Source organism: Haemaphysalis longicornis, unplaced genomic scaffold, assembly GCF_048455015.1.
Source record: "Haemaphysalis longicornis isolate Haplotype H1 unplaced genomic scaffold, Haemaphysalis longicornis Haplotype H1 scaffold_9, whole genome shotgun sequence".
NCBI lineage: Eukaryota > Metazoa > Arthropoda > Arachnida > Ixodida > Ixodidae > Haemaphysalis > Haemaphysalis longicornis.
The window spans coordinates 75,317,041-75,338,777 of NW_027526460.1; the positions used below are offsets into that span (position 1 = coordinate 75,317,041).

The 21,737-nt window shown below is 47.2% G+C and overlaps 1 protein-coding gene across 4 annotated transcripts in view; it reads left to right on the forward strand.

The window, feature by feature from the left end:
- The first annotated feature begins 938 nt into the window (after positions 1–938).
- LOC144153255 (acylamino-acid-releasing enzyme-like) overlaps positions 939–21,737 on the forward strand; it is a 37,182-nt gene continuing 16,383 nt past the window's right edge. Inside the window, exons 1-7 of one of the 4 annotated variants that reach the window (XM_077684904.1) lie at positions 939–1,251; positions 6,594–6,784; positions 15,360–15,613; positions 16,914–17,001; positions 17,714–17,789; positions 19,797–19,915; positions 21,248–21,477. In XM_077684904.1, coding sequence (XP_077541030.1) covers positions 1,152–1,251; positions 6,594–6,784; positions 15,360–15,613; positions 16,914–17,001; positions 17,714–17,789; positions 19,797–19,915; positions 21,248–21,477 — 1,058 coding nt within the window. In that variant the 5' untranslated portion in view covers positions 939–1,151. Of the gene's footprint in view, positions 1,252–1,427; positions 1,945–6,593; positions 6,785–9,977; positions 10,188–14,056; positions 14,173–15,359; positions 15,614–16,913; positions 17,002–17,713; positions 17,790–19,796; positions 19,916–21,247; positions 21,478–21,737 lie in introns of those variants that run through there. The other 3 variants (XM_077684906.1, XM_077684907.1, XM_077684905.1) reach the window with 3 other exon arrangements.

The following is a 21,737-nucleotide window of genomic DNA, read 5'->3' on the forward strand; positions in this document are numbered from 1 at the left end:
TTTAGTCACAGTACTAAATTCGTTTTCCAACGCCACGTGCTAGAACATAACGCCTACTAAAAGAACCCACCAGGACACTCATTTTCCAACGCCTCGCACTAGAACTCTCAGTGCTTCAAAGACACGAGACTTCTACAGCAAAGCTGTATACCAGGCCTGAACTCAGCCCGATCTGCGACTTGGAAACACAAGTCTCATAATCAACAGGAGCATTAGGACGAGGGAGAAGAACCAAAGAAATACATTATGCATATTGACTGGGATTAGCTGCGCGATTGCTGATTATATATAATGAATGTACATACGCTGAAACAAAATCGTCTTCTGTCTCTCATTGCCCATTAGCAGCGATTCTGCTGAGGAAAACACCGGCGCACATTGCACGCTTCGCCCCTCCCCAGATGACTCGGGATTTTTTTTTTTTTCGGTCCAGTCTAGTCCAATCTGTTGGTTTGTTTGCGTGCGTGCGTACACACCCGCGCGCGCACACACAAGCGGGTCAACCACAAGACATCTTTGCGATCACACACACGAAGAGGTAGGTGTATTGAACAACGCTTTGTGAGCAGGAATCTACACCGAGTCAGTCTCCCACACACGCGTTAAAGAGAAAAGCAACACCTCTTTTGACACTATTAATACCGCAAATGAACGAACCAAAGCTTGCTTGCGCACTTAAAACGAGTCTGCCTCGGATCGTCCCACAATTTACATTCGTACAAGCCGCGCAGTTTGGTAACCACGGTAACTACAGCGCTCCAGCGGCGGCGGCGCCTGCGCAATGTTATCATATTTGAATAAAAATGTATTAACTTTACGGCCCAACCCTTTTTATTTGCGCAAAATATTGCATAACTGACGATGATAGCAAAACAAAATATTTCTTGGGCAGTCAAAATTATTACCACGAACATCCGAAACCGCTTCTACGAAACTAGTGGAACCAAACAAGGGCTAACGGCGTGTACACAACAAAATCGCGACGAATAAAGTCCTTGTTTCTCCTTTACCGCAGCTGCCGAAATTCAACGGCCAAAACAACGCTAACAACGGTCACATTACGTACGAATCCACCGTCCTGCTCTTGTGCGGACTAGACGCAGTGGGACCCTTGTTCGTGAAACGACGACGCGCAGTTGCAGTTTTGAAGCATGAACGACAGACCCGAAGCCGACAAATGGGTAATGAAAACGCTGCCGAAGTACAAACAGCGATACCGCAAGGAATGGGAAGAATGCCCAGCGTTCCGAGGTAAGAGAGCTCGCGTCGCGCTTTCATTTTCCTCCATTGCACGCCCTTGTGGCCCCCTGTGCGCCCCGTCTCGAGAATCCGCTACATTTAGCGAGCTGCCGCGACGCCGAAAGTGCTGTTTCCAGTTGGTCCCCATTTCTCCGCCATTTATAGCGGATTCCGGTCTTGTCCTTCACTGCGTGGCAAGGCAGCCGCCGTGCTGAACACGTGGTGGATTGTTTATGCGCTTCGAAACCGGCGTCGTCGGTGTTTTCGCAGATGTTACAGTGACAGCCGAGCCCTGTTATTGTCGCGATGCGCTTGTGACCTTTTGTATCCGCATCCGTTGCCAAATAAAGCGCATCACAGCTCGGAGGCCACACCGCTTGTATGGCTGAGTCCTCCAACCCGTGTGTCACGCGGCGAGAGGTTTGTTTGCCAAAACGAAAGTGTAGGCAGTAGTCAAGGAGTTCCGTAGTTACGCACGAAGACTGTAGCTGTGACTGGAGACCATTCGATCCGCCGTGTTTGCCAAAGAGCGCTGGCTAGGGAACAAAAATCGTGTGTCGCGCTGGGTGAGGTTTCCGGGCACGGCGCGCCTGTGAACAGACCCCGATTGATGCTTTGACTAGTGATAAACTACCTTGCAAGGGAGGTGGCAGCGCTGAAGAAAGAATAACGAACGCGTTCGCTGAGGCAGTGATGAATGTTCAGGTTGGGACGTATTTCATTTTTTCTTGTTGGTACCAGTGTTCTGCTGATAAAACGAATGTGCTCCATTAGTTTAAAAAAAATAGCTTTCAGCCTATTCTAATAGTGCGTTACTAATATTAAAAAAGAAATCATTCAACTGAAAGAAAGGTGTTTTCGGAGAACAGAAGTGTATGGTAGGCACTATGACTGACCTCGTGACTGCAGAGCGGGCAAAAGTTGCATGCATTGAAATGCCCAAAACAAGTTGCACTCGAGCAGATATGTGTGTTGAGGAGGTGTGAGTACAGTCGCCAGCAAAAGTTTGCGGGATGTGCAGCGCGTGGCGGAGCGGCGCAAAACTGCATTGCTGCGCCATCTGCAGCCAGCAAGCGCCGGGTCGAGGCTCAAGGAACTGGCGTGTTAGGCGCGCTTTGCGCATGCCTGTCCTTTATTTGTTACCGGGCATCTCTGATCGCTCGCTTGCCCGTGACATGCTTTCGATATTTGCGGCAGCCGCGGTGGCGCCGCGTGACCATCGCCGTCGTTGTGCTATCACTGGTGCTACAAAATACGCAGCCCGCGGCCGCCGTTTGCGCGGCGCGCAACGTTGAATAAATCTTAGGCTATGTTCAGACTATCGACGCAAAAGCCATATCATGATCCATGCACGTAAAAAGACGGCATGTCACGCTGTTCGGTGGATTGAGACATGAAATGACATTATTGTTTAAAGTTAGTTACGACAGTTGCGGAAAGTCTGAACCCGGCCTTATCTTTCAAGAGGCAGTGGTGGTTGAATAGGAAATACTTTTATTTTATTTTTACCCTAAGCACCGATTAACTGTCAGATGACCCACAATTATCGTTGTAGTCGTCTCAGGGGCTAATTATCACAAAATTTTCTTTGGGGTAGTTCCAAGAAAACAAGAGTTACAGCCGTTTTCTGTAACTGTACGTCCTCCTTAGTCTGTCATGTATTGAATGCCGCATCGTTTACGGCTTCCCTAAAAACTAATTATGGCAAGTAAATGTGATTTGGCGTAATTCTAACGGTCGTCCTCGCGGCCAATTCCAGTATGATGTTTACATGAGACCTACATTACATTGAGAGCTATATCTTTCCCCAGAAACTTTGCTTTGCCGCAAGATTAAATTTAGCGACGCGACTTTTTTCTAAGCACCACATCCAGGTCGCAGTTTCCAACAGGTAGCCTTTATTAGCTCCTGTAAAATAAATTTAGTCGTAGACCATTACATCACTTGGAAGATAAGATTTATTGAATGCTGCGCGCGGCGCAAACTGCGGCCGCGGGCTGCGTATTTTGTAGCACCAGTGATAGCACAACGACAGCGATGGTCACGCGGCGCCACTGCGGCTGCCGCGAATATCAAGAGCATGTCACGGGCAAGCGAGTGAACACAGATGCCCGGTAACAAATAAAGGACAGGCATGCGCAAAGCGCGCCTAGCCCGCCAGTTCCTTGAGCCTCGACCCGGCGCTCGCTGGCTTCAGATGGCGCAGCAATGCAGTTTTGCGCCGCTCGGCCACGCGCCGCACATCCCGCAAACTTTTGCTGGCGACTGTACATCACTGATGTGCATCAAAGCAAATCACAATTGTGATTTGCTTTGATGCACATATGCACCTAATTACAGGAAACTTGAAATAAGAAAGAACGTTGCAAGCAAGGGGGTGTATGGATTGTAGAGATACTAAGAGTGTAAAGAAGAGTCAGGACGGCCATCGAGCATAAATTGCACAGCACATGCAGTTTCCCGAAGTGCTACTGCGGTTTTCCTGCCCCGTTCTCTTAAAAAAAAAAAAAAGTGCAGATGCGTGCTTGATGACATCCCTGCTTCCAGTGTGAAAAGAAAACCTATTTATGTTTACAAGAAGCGGTAGCATTTCTCAGTGACAGCAATACAAACTAGACGTAAAGGCGGTGACGTAATTTGAGGAAAAGCAATCTAAAATGGAACGAAGCAAAGAATTCGCAAAGCTAAAATGCGACAACCTGTCAAACAGCACGTTGCTTATTGTTCTTTCCTGGGGCATTACATGGGCTTGCATCACCAGCTCATTTATGCTTGTAGTCAATGTGGCTAATTTTTTTTCATGTGATAAGATAACGTGAATACACTGGGTGCTTTCACTTTAAACAGGGGGTCATGATGGCTTTAAAAAACAATTGGAAGAGGGAAGTGAACAACGAGATGTTTATTGACAGAGTTGCTGTTCTAACACGAGTGGTTCCCTTTTTCTTATTCTTGATTGTTGTTACAAGCAGAATCAAGCCGACAGGTTTTGTTGACGCACATGGCTGACTGCAGACTGTTTTTAATATGCTAGTAAACAGCATGTCAGCATTTGTGACTGGATATGGCTGCCAGCTCCTCGTCTCAATTGTTATATATTCGTTCACGTAGCATCACCCTGGCAGCCAAAATTGAGGCTGCGCCATTTAATAAATGTTGAGCAGCAAGTGTTGGCCTTGTACCATCTGAAACCAGAGTGTTGCAACACGAATCCACCTCTCTCCCTCTTCTCTTTCAGCTATATTGTTTTCTGCATGAGTTTGTTTCCTAATCCACAGCACCACTTGCTCTCCGCTGCCTTTAAGTGTCTACACTTACATGATATGACATCATCATAGCCATTATCGTGGCTTTTTTTTGGCTAACTGCAGAATGAAGTGCACTTTACCCTATGTACAGTTAAACGCCTGTATAATGAGGGACCACGATAAGTCTTTGTTATACGCGTTGCGCACTTTACTGAGCAAAATAAAGCAGGTACGCATACTGAGAGCAACAATGTTAATTCACGACTAATTGAACAATAAGTGGCTAGAAGTAGTCCACAATTTTCTTGTGCCCAGTCGCATGCCTCACTGAATGTGCAACCATTGCCGGGCTGATGCCTTCGAGGTTCACGGCGTAATGTGGTGGGAAATTAGGGAATGATCAGAGATGAACCTGCAGCACGTCAAATGCTGCAACTTCTTTGTAGGTAGTCACAACTCTTGGCTTCTCTGCCATTTATTCATCATTGCTTGCCTGATATTTAAGACGTCCCTTTCATTTTGCTTTGATGGTCTTTGTGATATCATCAGTCGTCAGGTAGGAGCAAACCAGCACCTCGTCATCCACTAAGACATGATCATGGAGTATTAAAACCAATGCTGCATTGCAACACGCAGTGTGCGAGTTTGTTGATTCCTGCAGGGCTGTGGCAGGACTGGGTGACCGACGGTCATCAGCACACTTATCAGCTGCGCTGTCAGCTGCAATGAAGCCAGCACTGTGCCAGCAAATGTCAGAAGGCACATTCCACCATGCACGGGTAACCATCCAAATGGCCTGGCAAACGCTGTTCCTGGCTTCAGTGTGAGGCTGGAAGTTTAGCAGGATTAGCTGCAGCATTGTTGTGCAGTAGCGGGTTTTGATGGACTTTATAATAACGGTTGCAGCACTGACATGCAATCCAGCGGCAGGAAAATTACTTCTACACGATTCAGCACGAGGATCTTGTTGTGTGTGACACTGTTATCGATCAGAAGAGCCAGTAGTGGAACAATCCTGCTGCCATCAAGGCTTTTTTTTTGTAACGTAATCTGCTGGAAAGGTGCATATGCCTTTAAAACATCACAGTTTTTCTGACCTTTCAATCACTAGTGGCTTCAGCTTTTTTTAGTTCCTGGTGCATTGCAACAGAGCGGCACTGTCGCGCATTGCTTCAACTTTTTCATGCCTTGATCTGTTTTCTAGCATAGAGTTGTTTGAGGCAGCAACTTGCCAAGAAAAACGAAGAAAAAATAATTGAATAAAATATAAACAGTATAAGCACCAGCCTCAGCAGTTTGGACTTGTTCCAATTGTCGGCGAGATCATGCAGCGCGTTCGCCTTGTCGCCAGCTATTGCCTTGAAAGTGATGCCATGAGCTCGTTTGAAGTTTCCAAGTCAGACGTTTCATCGATTGCAGCTGTGAAGGCAAGCTGTTTGGCCTTCTTGCACAGCAGCGACCTGCCGGCAGAAATAATTCCTGGCACATATGTCTGTGAGCCATGTGTAGACTTTGGCATCAACAGCCTCGAAGGTGGCTGCACAAATCTGCTTTCCTGATGGTTCGGTTTCACGCTTCTCTGCTTGCCCTTGTATCTCTTTTTTGCCCTTAACGAACGTCGGCATCGTTCTCATCTTCCGTCCTCATCTTCCACATTCTATTTTTTTTCTGGCTGCCCTGCACAACACTGATGATATTCATCGTCTCATCAACTGCCTGCACTCATTGTAAGTCCAAGGTGTTGCAGCACGAACGAGCACAGTGCAAGTGTACAACAATTAAGCTAGTGTAGACTGCTCGTTAAGGCAAAATCGCTGTAGTGGTCTTTCCCATAGTGGCGTTCACGATGCATAGAAAATGTAGGAATCCGACCAGGCCGTAGGGCTTGCTTTGTTGTACAAATCATTTGAATATTAGGAACACTCGTAGCGACGTCTGACTAATTGTGGGTTGCATCGCAGCCCCTCTTCTCGTGAGGGGCAGTGATGTGTTATATCCAGCAGAATGAGGAGCATATCATCGTATGATATAAGAGCCCCGATGAACAAGGTGGTTGGTAATACCTAAGGAGCTGTGCTTTGGTTCTCCCCCCCTTTACTGTTGCAGGGTGGTTGGCGCCCGTGGCGGAGAATGCCTGCATAGCGTTCTGCAAGAACTGCAAGATCACCTTCACGGCCAAGCTGAGCGACATCCGGTCCCACTCGACCTCGCGCAAGCACCAGAAGGCCATGCAGGGGCAGCTGCCGCGAAAGCGCATGTCCACTGTGCTCCGGCTACAGGGCATCGAGTCGCTCGACGTGAGTCGCACCGCTCTACTCTCCTGTCTTCCTCTCACTTCCTTCTACAGCGGGAGCTGCACGTTAAACGTTACTGAAGCAGAAAAAGTTACTGCTATCTTGTGGGCATTGTTTTCCTTTGTGCGCGCACGTAGTTAAGAACATTTGTCCCTGGGTAAGTTTCCAAACACAAGGAATTAGACCTTGCAGAGCAAACGATTGACCGTGGTAAATTAATGAAATCACCCTTCTTTTTTGTCAGTGCCACGCAAGTGTTAGCATGTTATTAGCAGGGTTTTTTTAGAATTACTGATTGTAAAAAACTCTCGCTTTTATCAGATATATTCTCGGTGGTGACGAGAGTTTATGTTTGCATTATTATTATTATTATAATTCTTTATTCGGAAGGGGAGACTCAAGGTCTAGTGAGGGATGGGGAAGGCGGTAAAGAAGGTGAGAGCGTCTACATTCTCTTGTGTATCCCCATGGTACAAGCGAAAGTCCACAGGGACATAACGGTCTCTCTTGGGTGAGCCCGGCCCAAAGGAGGCGATGCCCACTCCTGGGGCGGTATTCTCGTAACTGTCCCTTTTGAAAACGTCCCTTTTGCGTCCCTTTCATCGTGACGTACTTCCGGTTAAGCAGTGGGCATTGCCAGTAGGTTTGCCGCGCTTGCGTTACGTCACTTCCGGTTGTTTGCTTTTAGCCAATCAGGGCTCGCCAAAAGGGACACTTTTGAAAGGGACTCAAAAGGGACAAAACTCGAGAATACAGCCCCTGGAGGGTCTTGATGTACGGCGGAAGATGGGCTCTTCTCTCCGCCACGAGCCCCGAGCACTCCCACAGCATGTGCTGCATTGTGGGCCTTGTTGGCGCGTGACACGAGGAGCAGGTCACGATGGTAGTCTCCCTGGAGTTCTCAAGGGGTTCTCTCAGGTGTCGTGAGCATCGGGGAACGTATGCCTGCCACTTTGCGAGAGCAGGTCCTCCGTAAGAGCAGCCCCTGCTCTTATTTTGCGTAGCAGAATTTGAGCCCATCTGGGAACGCCTCCTGGCAGTGGTCGTGGGTCATGGGGTGTAGCGGCGCGGAGCTTCGCCCTGCTCTCTTGCTTGGCAGCGGCTTTGTCGTCCGCAGGGTCTGGGTCGTTCCGTGCTGGGGGAACAGGGTGTAATGGCTCGGAGCGGACACTTGCTTCGTCGCTCGCCCACGTGTGGGTGGCCTCGTTCCCGATGCCACCCGCGTGTCCCGGCACCCAGTCCACCCGAACGGTAATGGATTTCGTTGTGTGAAGCCTCTTCGCAATCGTCTTGATGAGGTGGCTTGTGGATCCGATGACTGGGGTGCCACGGAGTCTTGCCACCGCCTCTCTGCTGTATGGTAAATTCTCGGCCCCGGTGCTCGATCCCCCACCTGGTAGCGCTCTTCGATGTGGTTCGCCGCCAGTAGTACCGCCTCCAGCTCGCATCGCACTGTGCTAGGCGTGGTGTCAAACTGAAACGTCCGCCTCGCCCGTGCTGGCCCATCTGCACAAGCAATGGTAACGCGCAGGGCCGTACCCAGAATTTTTTTTCGGAGGGGGTTACAAATTTTGGGAAGGGGGTAGTTGTGCTGAAAGCAACAGTAAGTATTGTTTATGTGCTGCCTGGAAAAGATTTCGGGAGGGGTTTGAACCCCCAAACCCCCCCTCTGGGTACGGCCCTGGTAACGCGGTTGGTGGTCGCATCGACGGCGGCGTCCACGAATATGGCACCTTCTTGCAGGTCGGCTCGCGGCGCGCTCCTCTCTGTGGTGGTCCTTCCTGCTAAAAGCTCCACACTTTGCTGAAGGAGTGTGTCAGTGTGCAGTGTTGCTAACATCAAAAGAATAACGAATGTGGCACAGGAAGGCATCCAAACGCTCGTTCTGAAGGCGTAGACTTCGAGGAAAATTGTAACTGCCATTCAGTATTCTGCTGCTTTCTGAAATTGCAAACTTGGCAGAAATTTTTTGCAGTTATTACATTGCAGGCCACGGAAGGGGCGAGGATGAAAATTGTCCGTAAATAAGGCGGTCGGAATCCCAAAAATCAGCGTTAGTAAAGTAATTAATAGCTAGGTTACCACCGCGAGCTCTCGTTCCTCGATATGACTAGCACTAGCCCTCCTCTCCCCAAATATTACCATTATTTTTTTGTACTACGTCGCGGTATGGGATTAAAAGCCGATAATGCTACCCGCGACGAGGTACAGTACATATTGGCCGATGCTGCTTCGAAGAGTGTCATCTTAATTTTCTTTATCTATGGAGCATCGCACATGCATGGCGCAAGCGGCAGCCCGTGTCCCTGGTGACCGCCAGCTTCAGCTGGTCACCATTTGCGCCACATACCTGCTTAGAGCAGCTCTGAGCAGCTCCAAGCAGCTCCGTATTTTATTTGCTCATGTCTATGAGGGGAGCAGTTTTGGACTGCTTGGAACTGCTCTGAGCAGGCAAAAAAAAAAAAAAAAGAGCGAGTATCACCCGTTACGTTGCTACGTCATCCGCCTTGCATGGAAGAATGGAAGAAAACTTGCTCGCGCGCGTGTTGCGATCCTCAGTTTTCCGAGGCACCTGTTGACCGCGCGTCACAACAACCATTAAGTTTAGTATGAAACCCTATGAAAACAGGCACCCATGATGGAGCCGGTAGAAAAGTTTGTTCTAGTACCGTTGGCCGGTAGCGGGTCTCGTCGATTGTCAGTCCACGGCCGGACTGGAGCAGCGGCGAGCGCGCACGCGCGCCCGCCGCTCCTCCAGCCCGGCCGTGGTCAGTCCCGGTTCGTCCGCGGACTGTCCGAGACGCGATCCGTTTTTCGTCCGGTTTATTGTGACGAACTTCCAGTTGTAGTAGAGTGTGCTTTGGATTGAATTTTGCGCTACTGTTCTTGTAAACACATTTTAAACGCCTAAACGTATTACTATCTTTTATTCGTTTATTGTTCGGCCAGCGAACCAACAACAAGGCGACGGAAAATCGTCTGCTCCTTATCATCTGCTCCGAGAAGCCGCCGCTCATAGCTCCGCCGTGCTTGCATGGCGACACCAGCGTCACATGCTTTTATTCAATCAGGGCCTGCTCAAAACGGACATTTTTGAAACGTACACAAAACGGATTAAACACGAGAATACCGTCCCAGGACTGCTACCCCGTTGAGGCCCAGCTAGGGGAACGCGCGCGCGGCTAAACCAAACTTTGACCGGGCAGCGCTTCGTCGGGTGCGCCGTCACGTGCTGTGCGCGGCGCCTCTTTTTGTTACCTCCTGCGCGCTAGAATAACTCCTTGTCGTGCAAGCGGGAACAGGCGAGGCCGCTCTCCTCCCCATAATAGAGTTTTATCGTTTTATCAGCATGGGTTCCCGACCGAGAGCAGCGACCACCGAGAAAGCTCACCTCGGAACGATGGGTGTAAGTAGAAAGCGTTGTGCGTGTTGTGTGAGGTTAAAGACCATTTGTGAAGCAGCGAGCCACACCTAGTAGTGTTTTTGCAGGCGTGCGTTTCTAGCTGTCGTGTCATGATTATCGTATTGAACTTATGACGCGAAAGTTAAGAGTGCTTCTCGTCAGCGTACCAAACTTGTCCTAGGTGATGTTCCTGGACTTCCCTCTGATTGGCATGATGTCGCGTTAAAGTGTGGGTCAAAAATTTATCTACTACTAATTGGCTTGTGCATCTGTTAATTGCATTATGGGTTTAATTACATTCAAAGCTTCGAACAGCGAACTAGTCTTATAACCGACTCTAGCGAGATTTCCGCGGGGCATTTTTTTTTTATTTTTTTTTAAAATGTGTTAGGCTTTCATTACAGCCTTAGAGGGAAATTTAAAAGACACTTAGAAAACACTACAAGCAACCAATTGACTGTTGCATATCAACGACTGATAACAGGGTTTTGGTGGTCAAAGGTCATAGAGTTTAAAAAAGGAACAACTCTATCAGGATTATGTATTACATTGTGCGTTCGTTGCAAAGCATACCTGGTGGCTTGATTTTTTGTGTGTCGGGCTTAATAAAAAGGGAGTGAAGTGAGTTGGATCCTACAACAGACCGAAGCAAGGCAGGGAAGATAGCAGAAAAAGCTGGTGATCTGCCTTAATTTAATGCTTGCTTTAAAGGGACCCTGCAACACTCTTTGTGCAGTGCAAGTAAACCTGCACAATGTTTAGATTACACTGCCAGGAATATTTGAGCCAAGCATTACATGTGCACGTGAAGCGGTAAGCACGCAAATCACTGTGAAAGACGCGGAAAAACAAACCGCGCTCTCTTCACTCTCCGCATTATGCACCCCTCACATAGCCTAAACGACGTCATGGCCGTTCTATTGGCTATCGCTGGTAAACTTTGTGGCTTATTTCTCGCATTTCCTGTGACGATCCGCCGTCGTCGGCGCTGTGTACTAACCTCCTGTATGTCTGAACCTGTACGCATACTTTTGGTGTTTCTTTTGTTTTGAGTGCGCACGGAGTTTGAGTGATGGACTCAATACTTTCCTTTCAACGAGACTACTCGACGAAAAATGTTTATTGCTTCAAAAACGCCCTACCAGCCTGAGCGCTTGCTTGCGAGCAGGCAGCCATGCCTGCTTTTTTGTAGCACCAGACCGGAAATAGACCCCTCCATGTTGCGGAGAAAAGGAGAAAACTCCTCGGCCTGTGATAAATCGAAGGCCGCTGAACAGAATGCTGCCCCTCTCCGGGGGAGAGCGCACAGCTTTCGTTGCGTTGTCCGCGGTCGAGTTGAGAGGGAACAATTATGTGCGATTTCTCATCGCGCGTAGTTTCGGTGATAGTGGACTGATTTTCATAATTCTTGCGGGAGAAGATTGCTGGGACAATAGATTTTACCCGAAAATACATTCCGAATAGTCAATGGTAAGTGTTGCAGGGTCCCTTTAAAAAGTGACAGAATTAACTCCCCCGCGTCTCCTTCCTGAATATTCCGGATAGCTTGTGTGTCCTCGAGCAACATATGTGAGTGTCGAAAGAATATTGTGTGAGACTATTGAAAAACTAATCAACAGTGGTCACATGGTTCGAGCCTAAAATGCCTCTTTTTTTTTTTTTAATGCAAAAGCATTAAGTGGCCCATTGAGCAGAAAACTCAGTGTCTTTAGCAGCAAAACGTCTCTTAAAATGGCCAACTTTTCAAAGAGAGTAAGAGTAACGTGATTGAGTTGAAAAAAAAAAAATTAGGAAAATTTGTGGCTGGATGGGAACCATACCCAAGCTTTCTGAGATGCGAGTTAAGAACACATCGCCTATACCACAATGGCATTGCAGAAGCTGACCTGGTGAATGCATTGTAGCCTTCGATCTGGAAAAATGTCAGCAGTCAATACACTCAACGTACGCAGTTTGACGTTGCTTGGCACATCATTCGGCTCAACGTTAAAAAGTAACCAATCGCGCAAATAAGGAGCACTGACACCAATTTTCGGCGTTAATATTATTGCACAGTTCGCTTCCTTCACTCAACAGAATACCCTGGCTGAAATATGAGCAGCCTGCGACACGAAGAACATAGTTCAATTGGATCTCATTTATCGCGCCGACGGAGCAGCGCGCGGAGCGGCACTCAGCAAATGGACATCAGTGTGACATCACTCCAGGAGAGGAAAAAAAAGTGACGCGACAGCGCTTGTCAAAAACTCATGACGTCACTTCACACGCGCAGCCTCATGAGTGACGAGCGGGCGCAACACCTTCTCAAGCGGGCGCCGGTGACGTCCGCACAAAGCGGTGAGGTCAGGCAGGGAGTCTGTCATATGCGCCGTTCGAGATGAAAGCACGGGAATTTGAAACAAACGATTTTCAGGCCGTTGAATGTAATTAACTATCGCCTGCTGAAGTATTTGAAGTGCTGTTTCAGGTTGGCCAGACCATTAAGCATCGATAAAAGCAATAAAAGTGTAACATAAAATTTTCGTGTCAGTGCTCCTTTAAGGCTGAATATAGGCATAACAATATATCCACTCAGGTGGATTGGCCAATGACTGTGGCAGCTCTCGTCAGAAGCTTCAATTCTCATATGGCCACGTACAGCTGACAGCTCTCACTCATGCACACAATTTGACTGGCCAGTGACAATGACAGCTCTTGTCAGAAGCTCACGGCCAATTTACCAGTTGTCATTTCACTGCAACATCATCGCCATAAACTTTTGAGAGTTTTAGCATTGCGGCTAGAGTACACTAGCGCTACGGCAGCAGGTTACCGGGACCCGATTGTGCATGCGTGTGCAAGGAGGGCGAGGAGGTTGGCCCTCAGCGGAACGAATGCACGGGCTCGGCAAGGCACATAGGCGACCGTCCTCGCAGAAGGAATGCACGCCTGCCCAGTAGGGTCCCGGCACTTGCCGTCGTAGTGTTAGCTGCTATGCTAAAACTCTCTTTTATTCAGAAAGGGGGGTAGAGGGGGAAACCCGGGAGGAGCTCTTTTTGTAGAGCCCCTGTGGCGCTTGCCTCGGTGCAATGTCAACACAATGAAGTAAAAATCTCGCATAACTACTCAGTGGGATTGGCCAGTGATAATGACTGCTGCTGTCAGAGGCTCACAGCTGATTTACAGAGTCCCTACAGCTGTGACATCAACATACCCACTCGATGAAGCACTTTGCGGCATTCAGTGACGTTATTGCTTCTGTAGCACAACTCATTACGATTGCTTAGGTGCTGTCAGCCTTCTTTTTTTTCTCTTTTTTTTTTCTGCTTTGGGCTGATGACTAAGGACAGATAAACACCTATCAAAGTGGCCAACAGCAATCACATGATGTTACCCGAAAATCATTCTCATTTGCCCGTATGAAGGAATTTTGAGTTTCCTTCAGCGAGACAGGTGTGTATGGTATAAGGGAGTTGTTTTGGGGGTATGATTTTAGTCTCAATTTTGCACAACATATGTTCCTGCACTCTATCAAGGTTAACAAGTGCTGTATAAAGCCAGAATTCTGACTTACAGGAATTTTTTTGCAGTTATGACGAGCCAGTTTTGCATTATCATTAATTAGGCATTAGTTGATAAGAAATAATTAAACATTGATTAATCCTTCATGCCATTTCAGTGGAACCATTGGAATGTTAGTCTAATGAGATGACGCGTTCATTGTGGCTCACCAAAAGCCATGTTCTCGCTTACAAAAAGAAAAAAAAACTATTTTTTTTTTCCGACTGTGGGATGAACTTACCTATGTGATTAAACAGACTGTCAGAAAACAGCCTGTGAGGAAATGCCATGTGATGAATCAGCCTGCACCCAGTTCGATGCAGCTGTTGCACGCAGGTGGGATTGGAGGTTGGGGTACTCATGCAGCTGGAATGCTGCGACAGTGCACAGACTCAAAAACAGTTTTAGTCAGTCGAACAGAAACATTGCAGTTGCCATGAGCCAAAAGGTGAGCGATGAAGCGAGCGATGGATTACTAGCTTGTGCACCAAACATGTGCTTCAAAACAGTAATTGTGTGGCACATCTGAAAACGCAATTGGTTTATTCTAGTAAACATCTTTTTTTTTTTTTGCAGTGTAGTTGACTGTGCTGAATGCTTGAAGGTGTTTTAGAAGCATTAACTGTCTTGCAGCTCTAAAAGTTTGTCTGTTATTAACAAACACATCTTGTGGGTATAGCAGATGCGGAAGAGCTTTTTGGCACGTTTATCAGGCGATCACTAACAAGTCCTCAAGCAGCATCTTGAAAAAGCAAGCAGCAGCAAATAATGTCCAAGAAAGACACAACATAAATGCTGTACCCAGGTTTTTAAGTGGCATTCATTTGTGTGAAGGTAAATAAACATGCTTGAAATGTAGGTTGCACATGTGGCGTGATTTGTGCACATTTTAATTGCTAGGCAGTACTGCTTATCATGTGGACTTTCACACTCCCATAACATATGTTTAAGCAGTCTACACTGCATTCATTGCTACTATCAAATGTTTTCACTTTAGTTGTGAAAGGCTGGTGCACGTAAAACGGAAAGCCATATGCAAAAGGTAAACGTGGCTGAAAGTTTACACAATACGTATTTTGTGGTAACGTGTGAAATAAACACATGCAAATATGTTGTTATGAGTCCTGGAAGCAACCAATTATCATTTTTCTGATTGCATGGCTCACCTGGCACCAAACGAAGTGGATTGGGCAGAACACTTTAATCAAGAGACAAAATGGTGGTGTGATAAGATGGTACTCATAGACTGCCATGTGGCCACCCCTCTCCACCCCCGCAATGTGTCAAAGTTTTAGTCATTTGAGCAGGCTTGGTGCGTGCAGCACAAGGCAGAAAGTTCTTCTCAAGTGTCTGAGCCTACTCTCCATAAAATTGTGTCAGCTTGAACCTCTCTTCCCTCCCAGCAAATAACCACTCAGCCTGACAACTGCGAAGTGTGAAACACCACTGTACTGCCCCGCGGCTGTACTTGCACTTGATGATGATGATGGTGGTAGTGTGATTGTCGTGAGGTGGCATGTGCCCTCTTGGGGCCTGTTAGGAGATGGTTCAGTGAGCAGAATCGATGCTTGTTGTATTTGAAAGGCCTCAAAGAGTGTCTCCACAAGGTTGCTGTCCGATGCCCGACTCCTGCAGGTGAACAACATCGTGAGCCTGTACCGGGAGATCGCGCGGGTTCCCTCGGCGCGGGAGGCCTTTGTGCAGCTGGCCGCGGACGGGCAGTCGCTGTCCCTGCACACGGTGTGGCAGGTGGCCGACGTGGAGCGCGGGGAGCAGGCGCTCTTCTCCCGGCACCACCTGGGCCACATTGTCGAGGCCCCCCAGGGGGCCGGAGGGGGCCACCGGCTCAACTTCCAGGCCATCGGGCACCCGCAGGACTGCTCCTCCGAGTGGGTTCTCGGCGTGGGGGAAGGGTCTAACGAGCGTCGCATCATGGCGGACGTCCTGCGTGGGAGCAGTCTGTCCTGATTTTTGCCCAACCGGCAAGCCGCTTCTGTTCACTAACTAGCCCGATTCACTATTGCTAATTAACAGTGACTTTGGCTGGTTGGTAAGCGGAAGCAGCTTGGGCGGTTAAGTAGAAATAAAGACAGACTGCTGCCACACAGGACGGCCGGCATGATGCGACACTCATACTGAGGGTGCATGCATGTTCGTACACAAGAAGGATGAACGAGGGGTAGCACTGCACCATACTTGTCGCAAAAAGAAGACAAAGAAGTGGGCAACTGGGCACTGTGCTTCACTAGTGCAGATAAAAAAAGAAGTGCATTGTGTAGCCTTGCTTAAGCTCTCATGGACGCTTTGTCAGTACAACACTTCACCCTCATCTAATATGTTCGCCATGCAACGATATGTATGCAAGTGCCCCTGGACCACTGCTTTGTCCTGGTCCTTTTCCTGTTTCTGTACCTTCCCTGGTCCTTTCCTTTTCCTGGTCCTGTACCTTTTTTGGTGGCCAAAGCACGATTTTGAGGCCATTTTTCGTGTGAAATTCAATGGGGATGTAGGTAGTCTTAGAATGTGTTGTACATCTGGCTTTCTAGGGAGGGGTTCCCTTGTACTGCTACACCACTGTGCGCCATCATGGTGACCTCACTAACTGAGGGATGGCCTACAGGGTGTGAAATGATGGGTGGGATCAAAAGCCGCGTGAGTAGATGGGTGAGTAGATGGTAATGTCCTTCTAGTAACGGGTTTCAATCTCTTCCCTGCTCAAGTTGGACAGAAACTATAACAGTATAACAAGGAATATTACAATTCTTATATGTTGTGTTAAGCTGCAGAACTGCTGTTGTTCCCAGGCGGACTAGGCATTGAAACCTTGCATGTTTATGTTGTCGCGCATTTTTTTCACAAGAGGCACACTAGCAGTTAGTGATGGTGCACTACTCTGAAAGGCAACTTCTGCTCTTGATGTAGCATATTACTCTCATGTCATATTACTCTCATATCATACTCTCATATCGTATCATATTACTCTTGATGTATCATATTACTCTCATATCATATTACACTCATATCATACTCTCGTATCATATTACTCTTGATGTTTCATATTGCCCTCACTCTGTACCTCTCCCCGTTCCCCATCAAATGCCAGTGAGGAAAGTATTCAACTCAAGTAGCTGAGTCCCTGTAAAAAATGAAATGGTTCTGTGTTACCATCTCTGGCTTCCCTTTTGACAGAGTCCTGAGGGCATTCTCCCAGTCCGGTGCATACAAGGCAGTCTTGAGGAAAGTCACCTTGAAAGGAGAGACAAAGCAGATGATGGAGGTTTGTGTTCCCTCTTTCTGTTAATCACCCGAGTCCCCATCTCTTTTTGTTTGCTTTGTTTCACATATTTGTAAGAGTGCTTGGCCTTCGTACTACCTACTTGTGCATTTGCATGAAACAGATACTTGTTTCATGTGCCAAGTGCAGAGGCTTGGCCTATATTCTACCGGAGAGGTGCGCACAGTTTATGGTACAATGGAATGCTTTTCTAAGAAACTTTGTCGCGGTCTTGCGGCTTCCTTTTCTTTTTTTTTAATGCTGCCAAGAAATTGCAAAGGTTGCAGAAACAAAAGCAAATTAGAACATGCCTTTAAAACATGTAAAGAATTTGAGAACCTCTTCTTTCATGCTCTCACAATGCATTTTTGGTTGATTATGCTGCTGCCTTGCAGTAACTATAGAAGGTGCATTATTTTTAGCTTTTCTTTACTTCTAGTGCAGCTGCTTGTCTCGATGATTGTGTGAAGGGCAGCTTTGTATGGTCAGTTGTATGTTTGTTTACGGCTGTGTGTTTGGCTTCCACTCTGCTAATCGGGCTGGGTGTCTAAAAATTTAGTCGAATTAAGAGGAGAATTGAATCACCAAGTGTTATATGACCTACGTAGCTTTAAACTTTATTGCATGAAAATTTGCCCAGACTTGGTGAACAAATTGAGTTGTGCAAGGTCAAATTATTAAGGGTTCGTTGCACTTTGTTTTTTTATTTACACAGTTCTGGGACCAGAACATGAAGCTAGACTCGGTAGATCTCGAAGCTGTCGGTTCCCACGGCAAAGTCCACGAAGGCGGTGAGTCCGTCTGCTTCAATCATTGCGAGACACGAGTGTTCGCTGTTCATCTATGATTGGCCGTTGGGTTCTCGCAAAACGCTTCCTAAAGCACAGATTAACATGTCACTTTTTGCACAGGCTTTTGTACTTTCGCAGTGGTCCCCGAGGGGAATAACAGTACTCAAGTACTTCGGGGCAGTATGCAGTACTTCGGTGTTGATACGCTCCACTCTATCGATCATCTCCGCACACTGCACTAAGAAGCAGGCAACCCTGGCCACATGTTCGTGATTCATACCAATCACTGCTGTGTCTAAATTGGTCAAAACATTTTGCATGGGACCCCAAATAGCAGACGATCTTTCAGGTCCTGGCTGTTCATGACTCATGCCAGCTGCAGGTGCTTTTGCGCACGGTGCCATGGGCAGACGATTTTGCCCAGATGTTTGTATTGAATCACACCAGCTGCAGGTACGACCCGACGGACTTTTGTGCACAGCCCACAAGTTCAGCCAATTTCGTCCGTGCCGAGTGCTCGAGATGACTCAGTGACTCGGCCACCCAAAATAGGCGCAGGTTGCACGCTGCACTGAGGAGGAGCCCGACTAAGTCAATACACACAAGCAATAGCCAATGTGTGAACAGGAGATAGTCGAGTAAAGAGTTGCAATATTGTCCATCTAGAGGTTGGAAATCTTCCTTCCCGTGATAGACATTATGTCATATATATGCATGGCGGATTCAGGAAGGTGCGTGTGTTCCATCATTAGTGGGGGGGGCACACTGATCTTAAACCGAAAAACTTTATTTTTTACAATTATTATGATGAAAATTGGGGGAGATATGTGGTTTTTCATTCTGATTGCAGATATAAAATTTGTTTTTGTGTAAAATGACTACATTCAAATTTATTTGGATTTTTATATTTGATTTCCTGACAGCTTTTGTAAAAAAAAAAAAAAAAACTGCTGGAGCGGTGCAGCTGATCAAGGTACCAGTGGACTGTGCACAAATCAAGAAGTGCAGTAAGACTAACATTGTCATTCTATCTGTTCTGTAGCAGAAGTTACGACCGTTTGAAGTTAGGGCTTGGAACGTGGGAACCAGAAAAACTGGCATGCAATTTTGAAATTCTGAAATCGTGCAAGTACGTATCCAGCATTAACTCTTAGTACAATTTTCTCTGGGATGGTAGCATTAGATGAGAGTTACGGCTATCCTCTGCAATCATGCATACAGTACCACTTGATAGCTGAAAGGAATGCCATAAAGTTCCGAGAGAATGTACCACCCAAAAATACTATTACCCACCCCTCGTTTTTAAGGTGAAATAATCTAGTTCACCAAAAAAAATATTCAAACATTACCCACCCCAAGAAAAAAAGCACTGACGAGTACTATACTCCCTAATACACTCAAATTTATTTTTATTTCTATATTTGATTTTTCAACAGCTTTTGTAAAAAAAAGCTGCTGTAGTGATGCAGCTGAACAATGTTACCAGTGAGCTGTGCACAAATCAAGGAGTGCATTAAGACTTAACAGTATCATTCTGTCTGGCCTGTAGCAGAAGTTACGACCGTTTGAAGTTTCAGCTGGAAGGCAAAATCGGTTTTTCTGGTTCCCACCTTCCAAGCCCAAACTTCGAACGGCCATAACCTCTGCTACAGATTAGATAGAATGATACTGTTAGTCTTACTGCACTCCTCGATTTGTGCACAGTTCACTGGTACATTGTTCAGCTGCATCACTACAGCAGTTGCAGTTCTTTTTTACAAAAGCTGTTGAAAAAGCAAATATAGAAATGAAATTAAATTTGAGTGTAGTCGCTTTACACAAAATCAAACTTTATATCTACAATCAGAATGAAAAACTACATACGTCCTCCAATTTTTATCATCATAACTAAAAGTAAACATTTTTGATCAAGACCCACTTTCAAGATCCCTGATAATGCGCTTGCACTCTGTTCACTGTTTAGAGGCAGAGCAGGGGTGGGTGGTGACGGGGGGGTGTGGTGTGCAGGGACCTTCTGCAGCTTCTCGTGGTCGAACAGCGAGAACCAGGTGCTGTACGTGGCCGAGCGGAAGCAGCCCAAGCGCACCTCCTACTTCAGCCGCAGCGAGAAGGAAGATGTCGAGAAGGTGGGCCTTGTTCTCCAAACGCTCGCTCGTTAATTGGCCCAGCGCGTGGGAGCAAGCCCGGGTGGTCTTGGGAGTCATTCGTCGGAGCCACGTTGGAAGATGTTCGTGTCCTGGCTGGACTGGTGGGGCCAAAAAATGGCTGGGCAATGTTCTGAGGAGGTTCTCCAGCAGTTCAAAAAGTCTTGACGGCGCGTAGGAATTCGGACTTGTTGGTTCATAACTTCTAAACTGTGGCGCAGAATGAGTAGACACGCAGAGCACTACACAGTGATACAAGTACCTAACAGCCCGTAGCGGCGTGTGTGTGTATGTGTTCTTTATTCCTGCTCTTCTGCGCCACAGTTTGAAAGTTTCGAAAGCCGTAGCTTGTTTAGTCAGTTTTATGCACTTTGAAGATTAATTTGTCTACTTTGTGTGAAAGAGTTTATGCAAACAGATTTTCGCTGAAAGACCTCCGCTTTTAACGTAGACATTTATTAGTTTTGTCTGCGAGGTGGATGTGTAGTTTGTTTGAGGGGCTGTAGAACTCATTTGAGAAACAGCTGAGGACATAGTTGAAGAATCTGTTCCCTGGGTTACAGTGAACTGTGGGAGAATTGCTGAAATAATGGATGAGTGACAGGTTGCGAGATAAATCGCATGAAGCAAAGGAAAAGGTAGGCTCTAAAATTGTTCCTTTCTTATTCCTCTGATGTTGTGTCAGCAGTTTGGTCCAGCAATGGACCGTAATAGCGCCTGCTCACAAGTGTAGTATAAATGGTTACAATAAATTGTTGTACCCAATGTATCTTAATTGCAGGCTACAACTAGGAGCCAAGGAAAAAATAAGTACTGCACATCGCTTTTGAATGCTTGTACACACTGCAAAAGGTATTCCAGAAGCTTAAAGACAGCCGAAAAAACAAGGAAGACAAGTGAGAATCACATTTGTTCTCAGCAATACACGATCACTATTTTCCCGTCCTGTTTGCACTGCAACCCCAACCACCTTCTCCTAACTTTGACGGGCTTAGATTGGTAATCCCTCCCCTGGTTTACAAAGGAAAATTTGACATCCACGTGAAATGCAGCCATGTGGCTACAAAGGAAAGCTATACAGATTTTTCAGAAACTTCCAGTTGGAGAAAAATTCGTCCTGGTTCAGAATCCAAATCCGGGAATACCGCCTATCACAGTTAGTCCCTCCACCAACTGAGCTAAACAGGAGGCTAGCCATTCGTAGTGTGAGAACGAAGTGCTCAGCAACTCGAAACAGGTGTTAGTCGACCGCAAGGTTGACGAACCTCCCCTGGTTTGCCATTTCTCGAGTACCGCGTGGTGACCATCACGCAGGGCACAGAGTTCCTGTACCGGGACAGCTGGGGCGAGCAGCACACGGAGCACTGCCAGCCCGTGCTGTGCACCATAAACGTGTACAGCAGTGCCATCAACGTGCTGGACAACGCCCCCCAGGGGATCTCGCCTGGGCAGGCCGTCTGGGCCCCGGAGGACGCAGGCATCCTCTTTGTCGGATGGGACGGCAACCCCTGGAAGCTGGGCATCGTCTACTGCAACAACCGACGGCGAGTGCTTCCTCTCCTCCTCTTCCTTCTTCTTTTCCTACTCCTCATCCTCGTTGTTTTTGTTCTTCTTCTGCTTCGGCTTCCTCCTTTCCTCCTCCTCTTCCCCCTCCTCCTTTTCTTACTCCTCATCCTCGTTGTACTTCTTCATTTTCTGCTGCTTCAGCTTCCTCCTCCTCTTCTTCTGCCTCCTCCTTCTCCCTCATCCTCTTATCCTCCTCTTCTTCCTCCTCATCCTACTCCTCTTCTTTCTCATCCTCTCA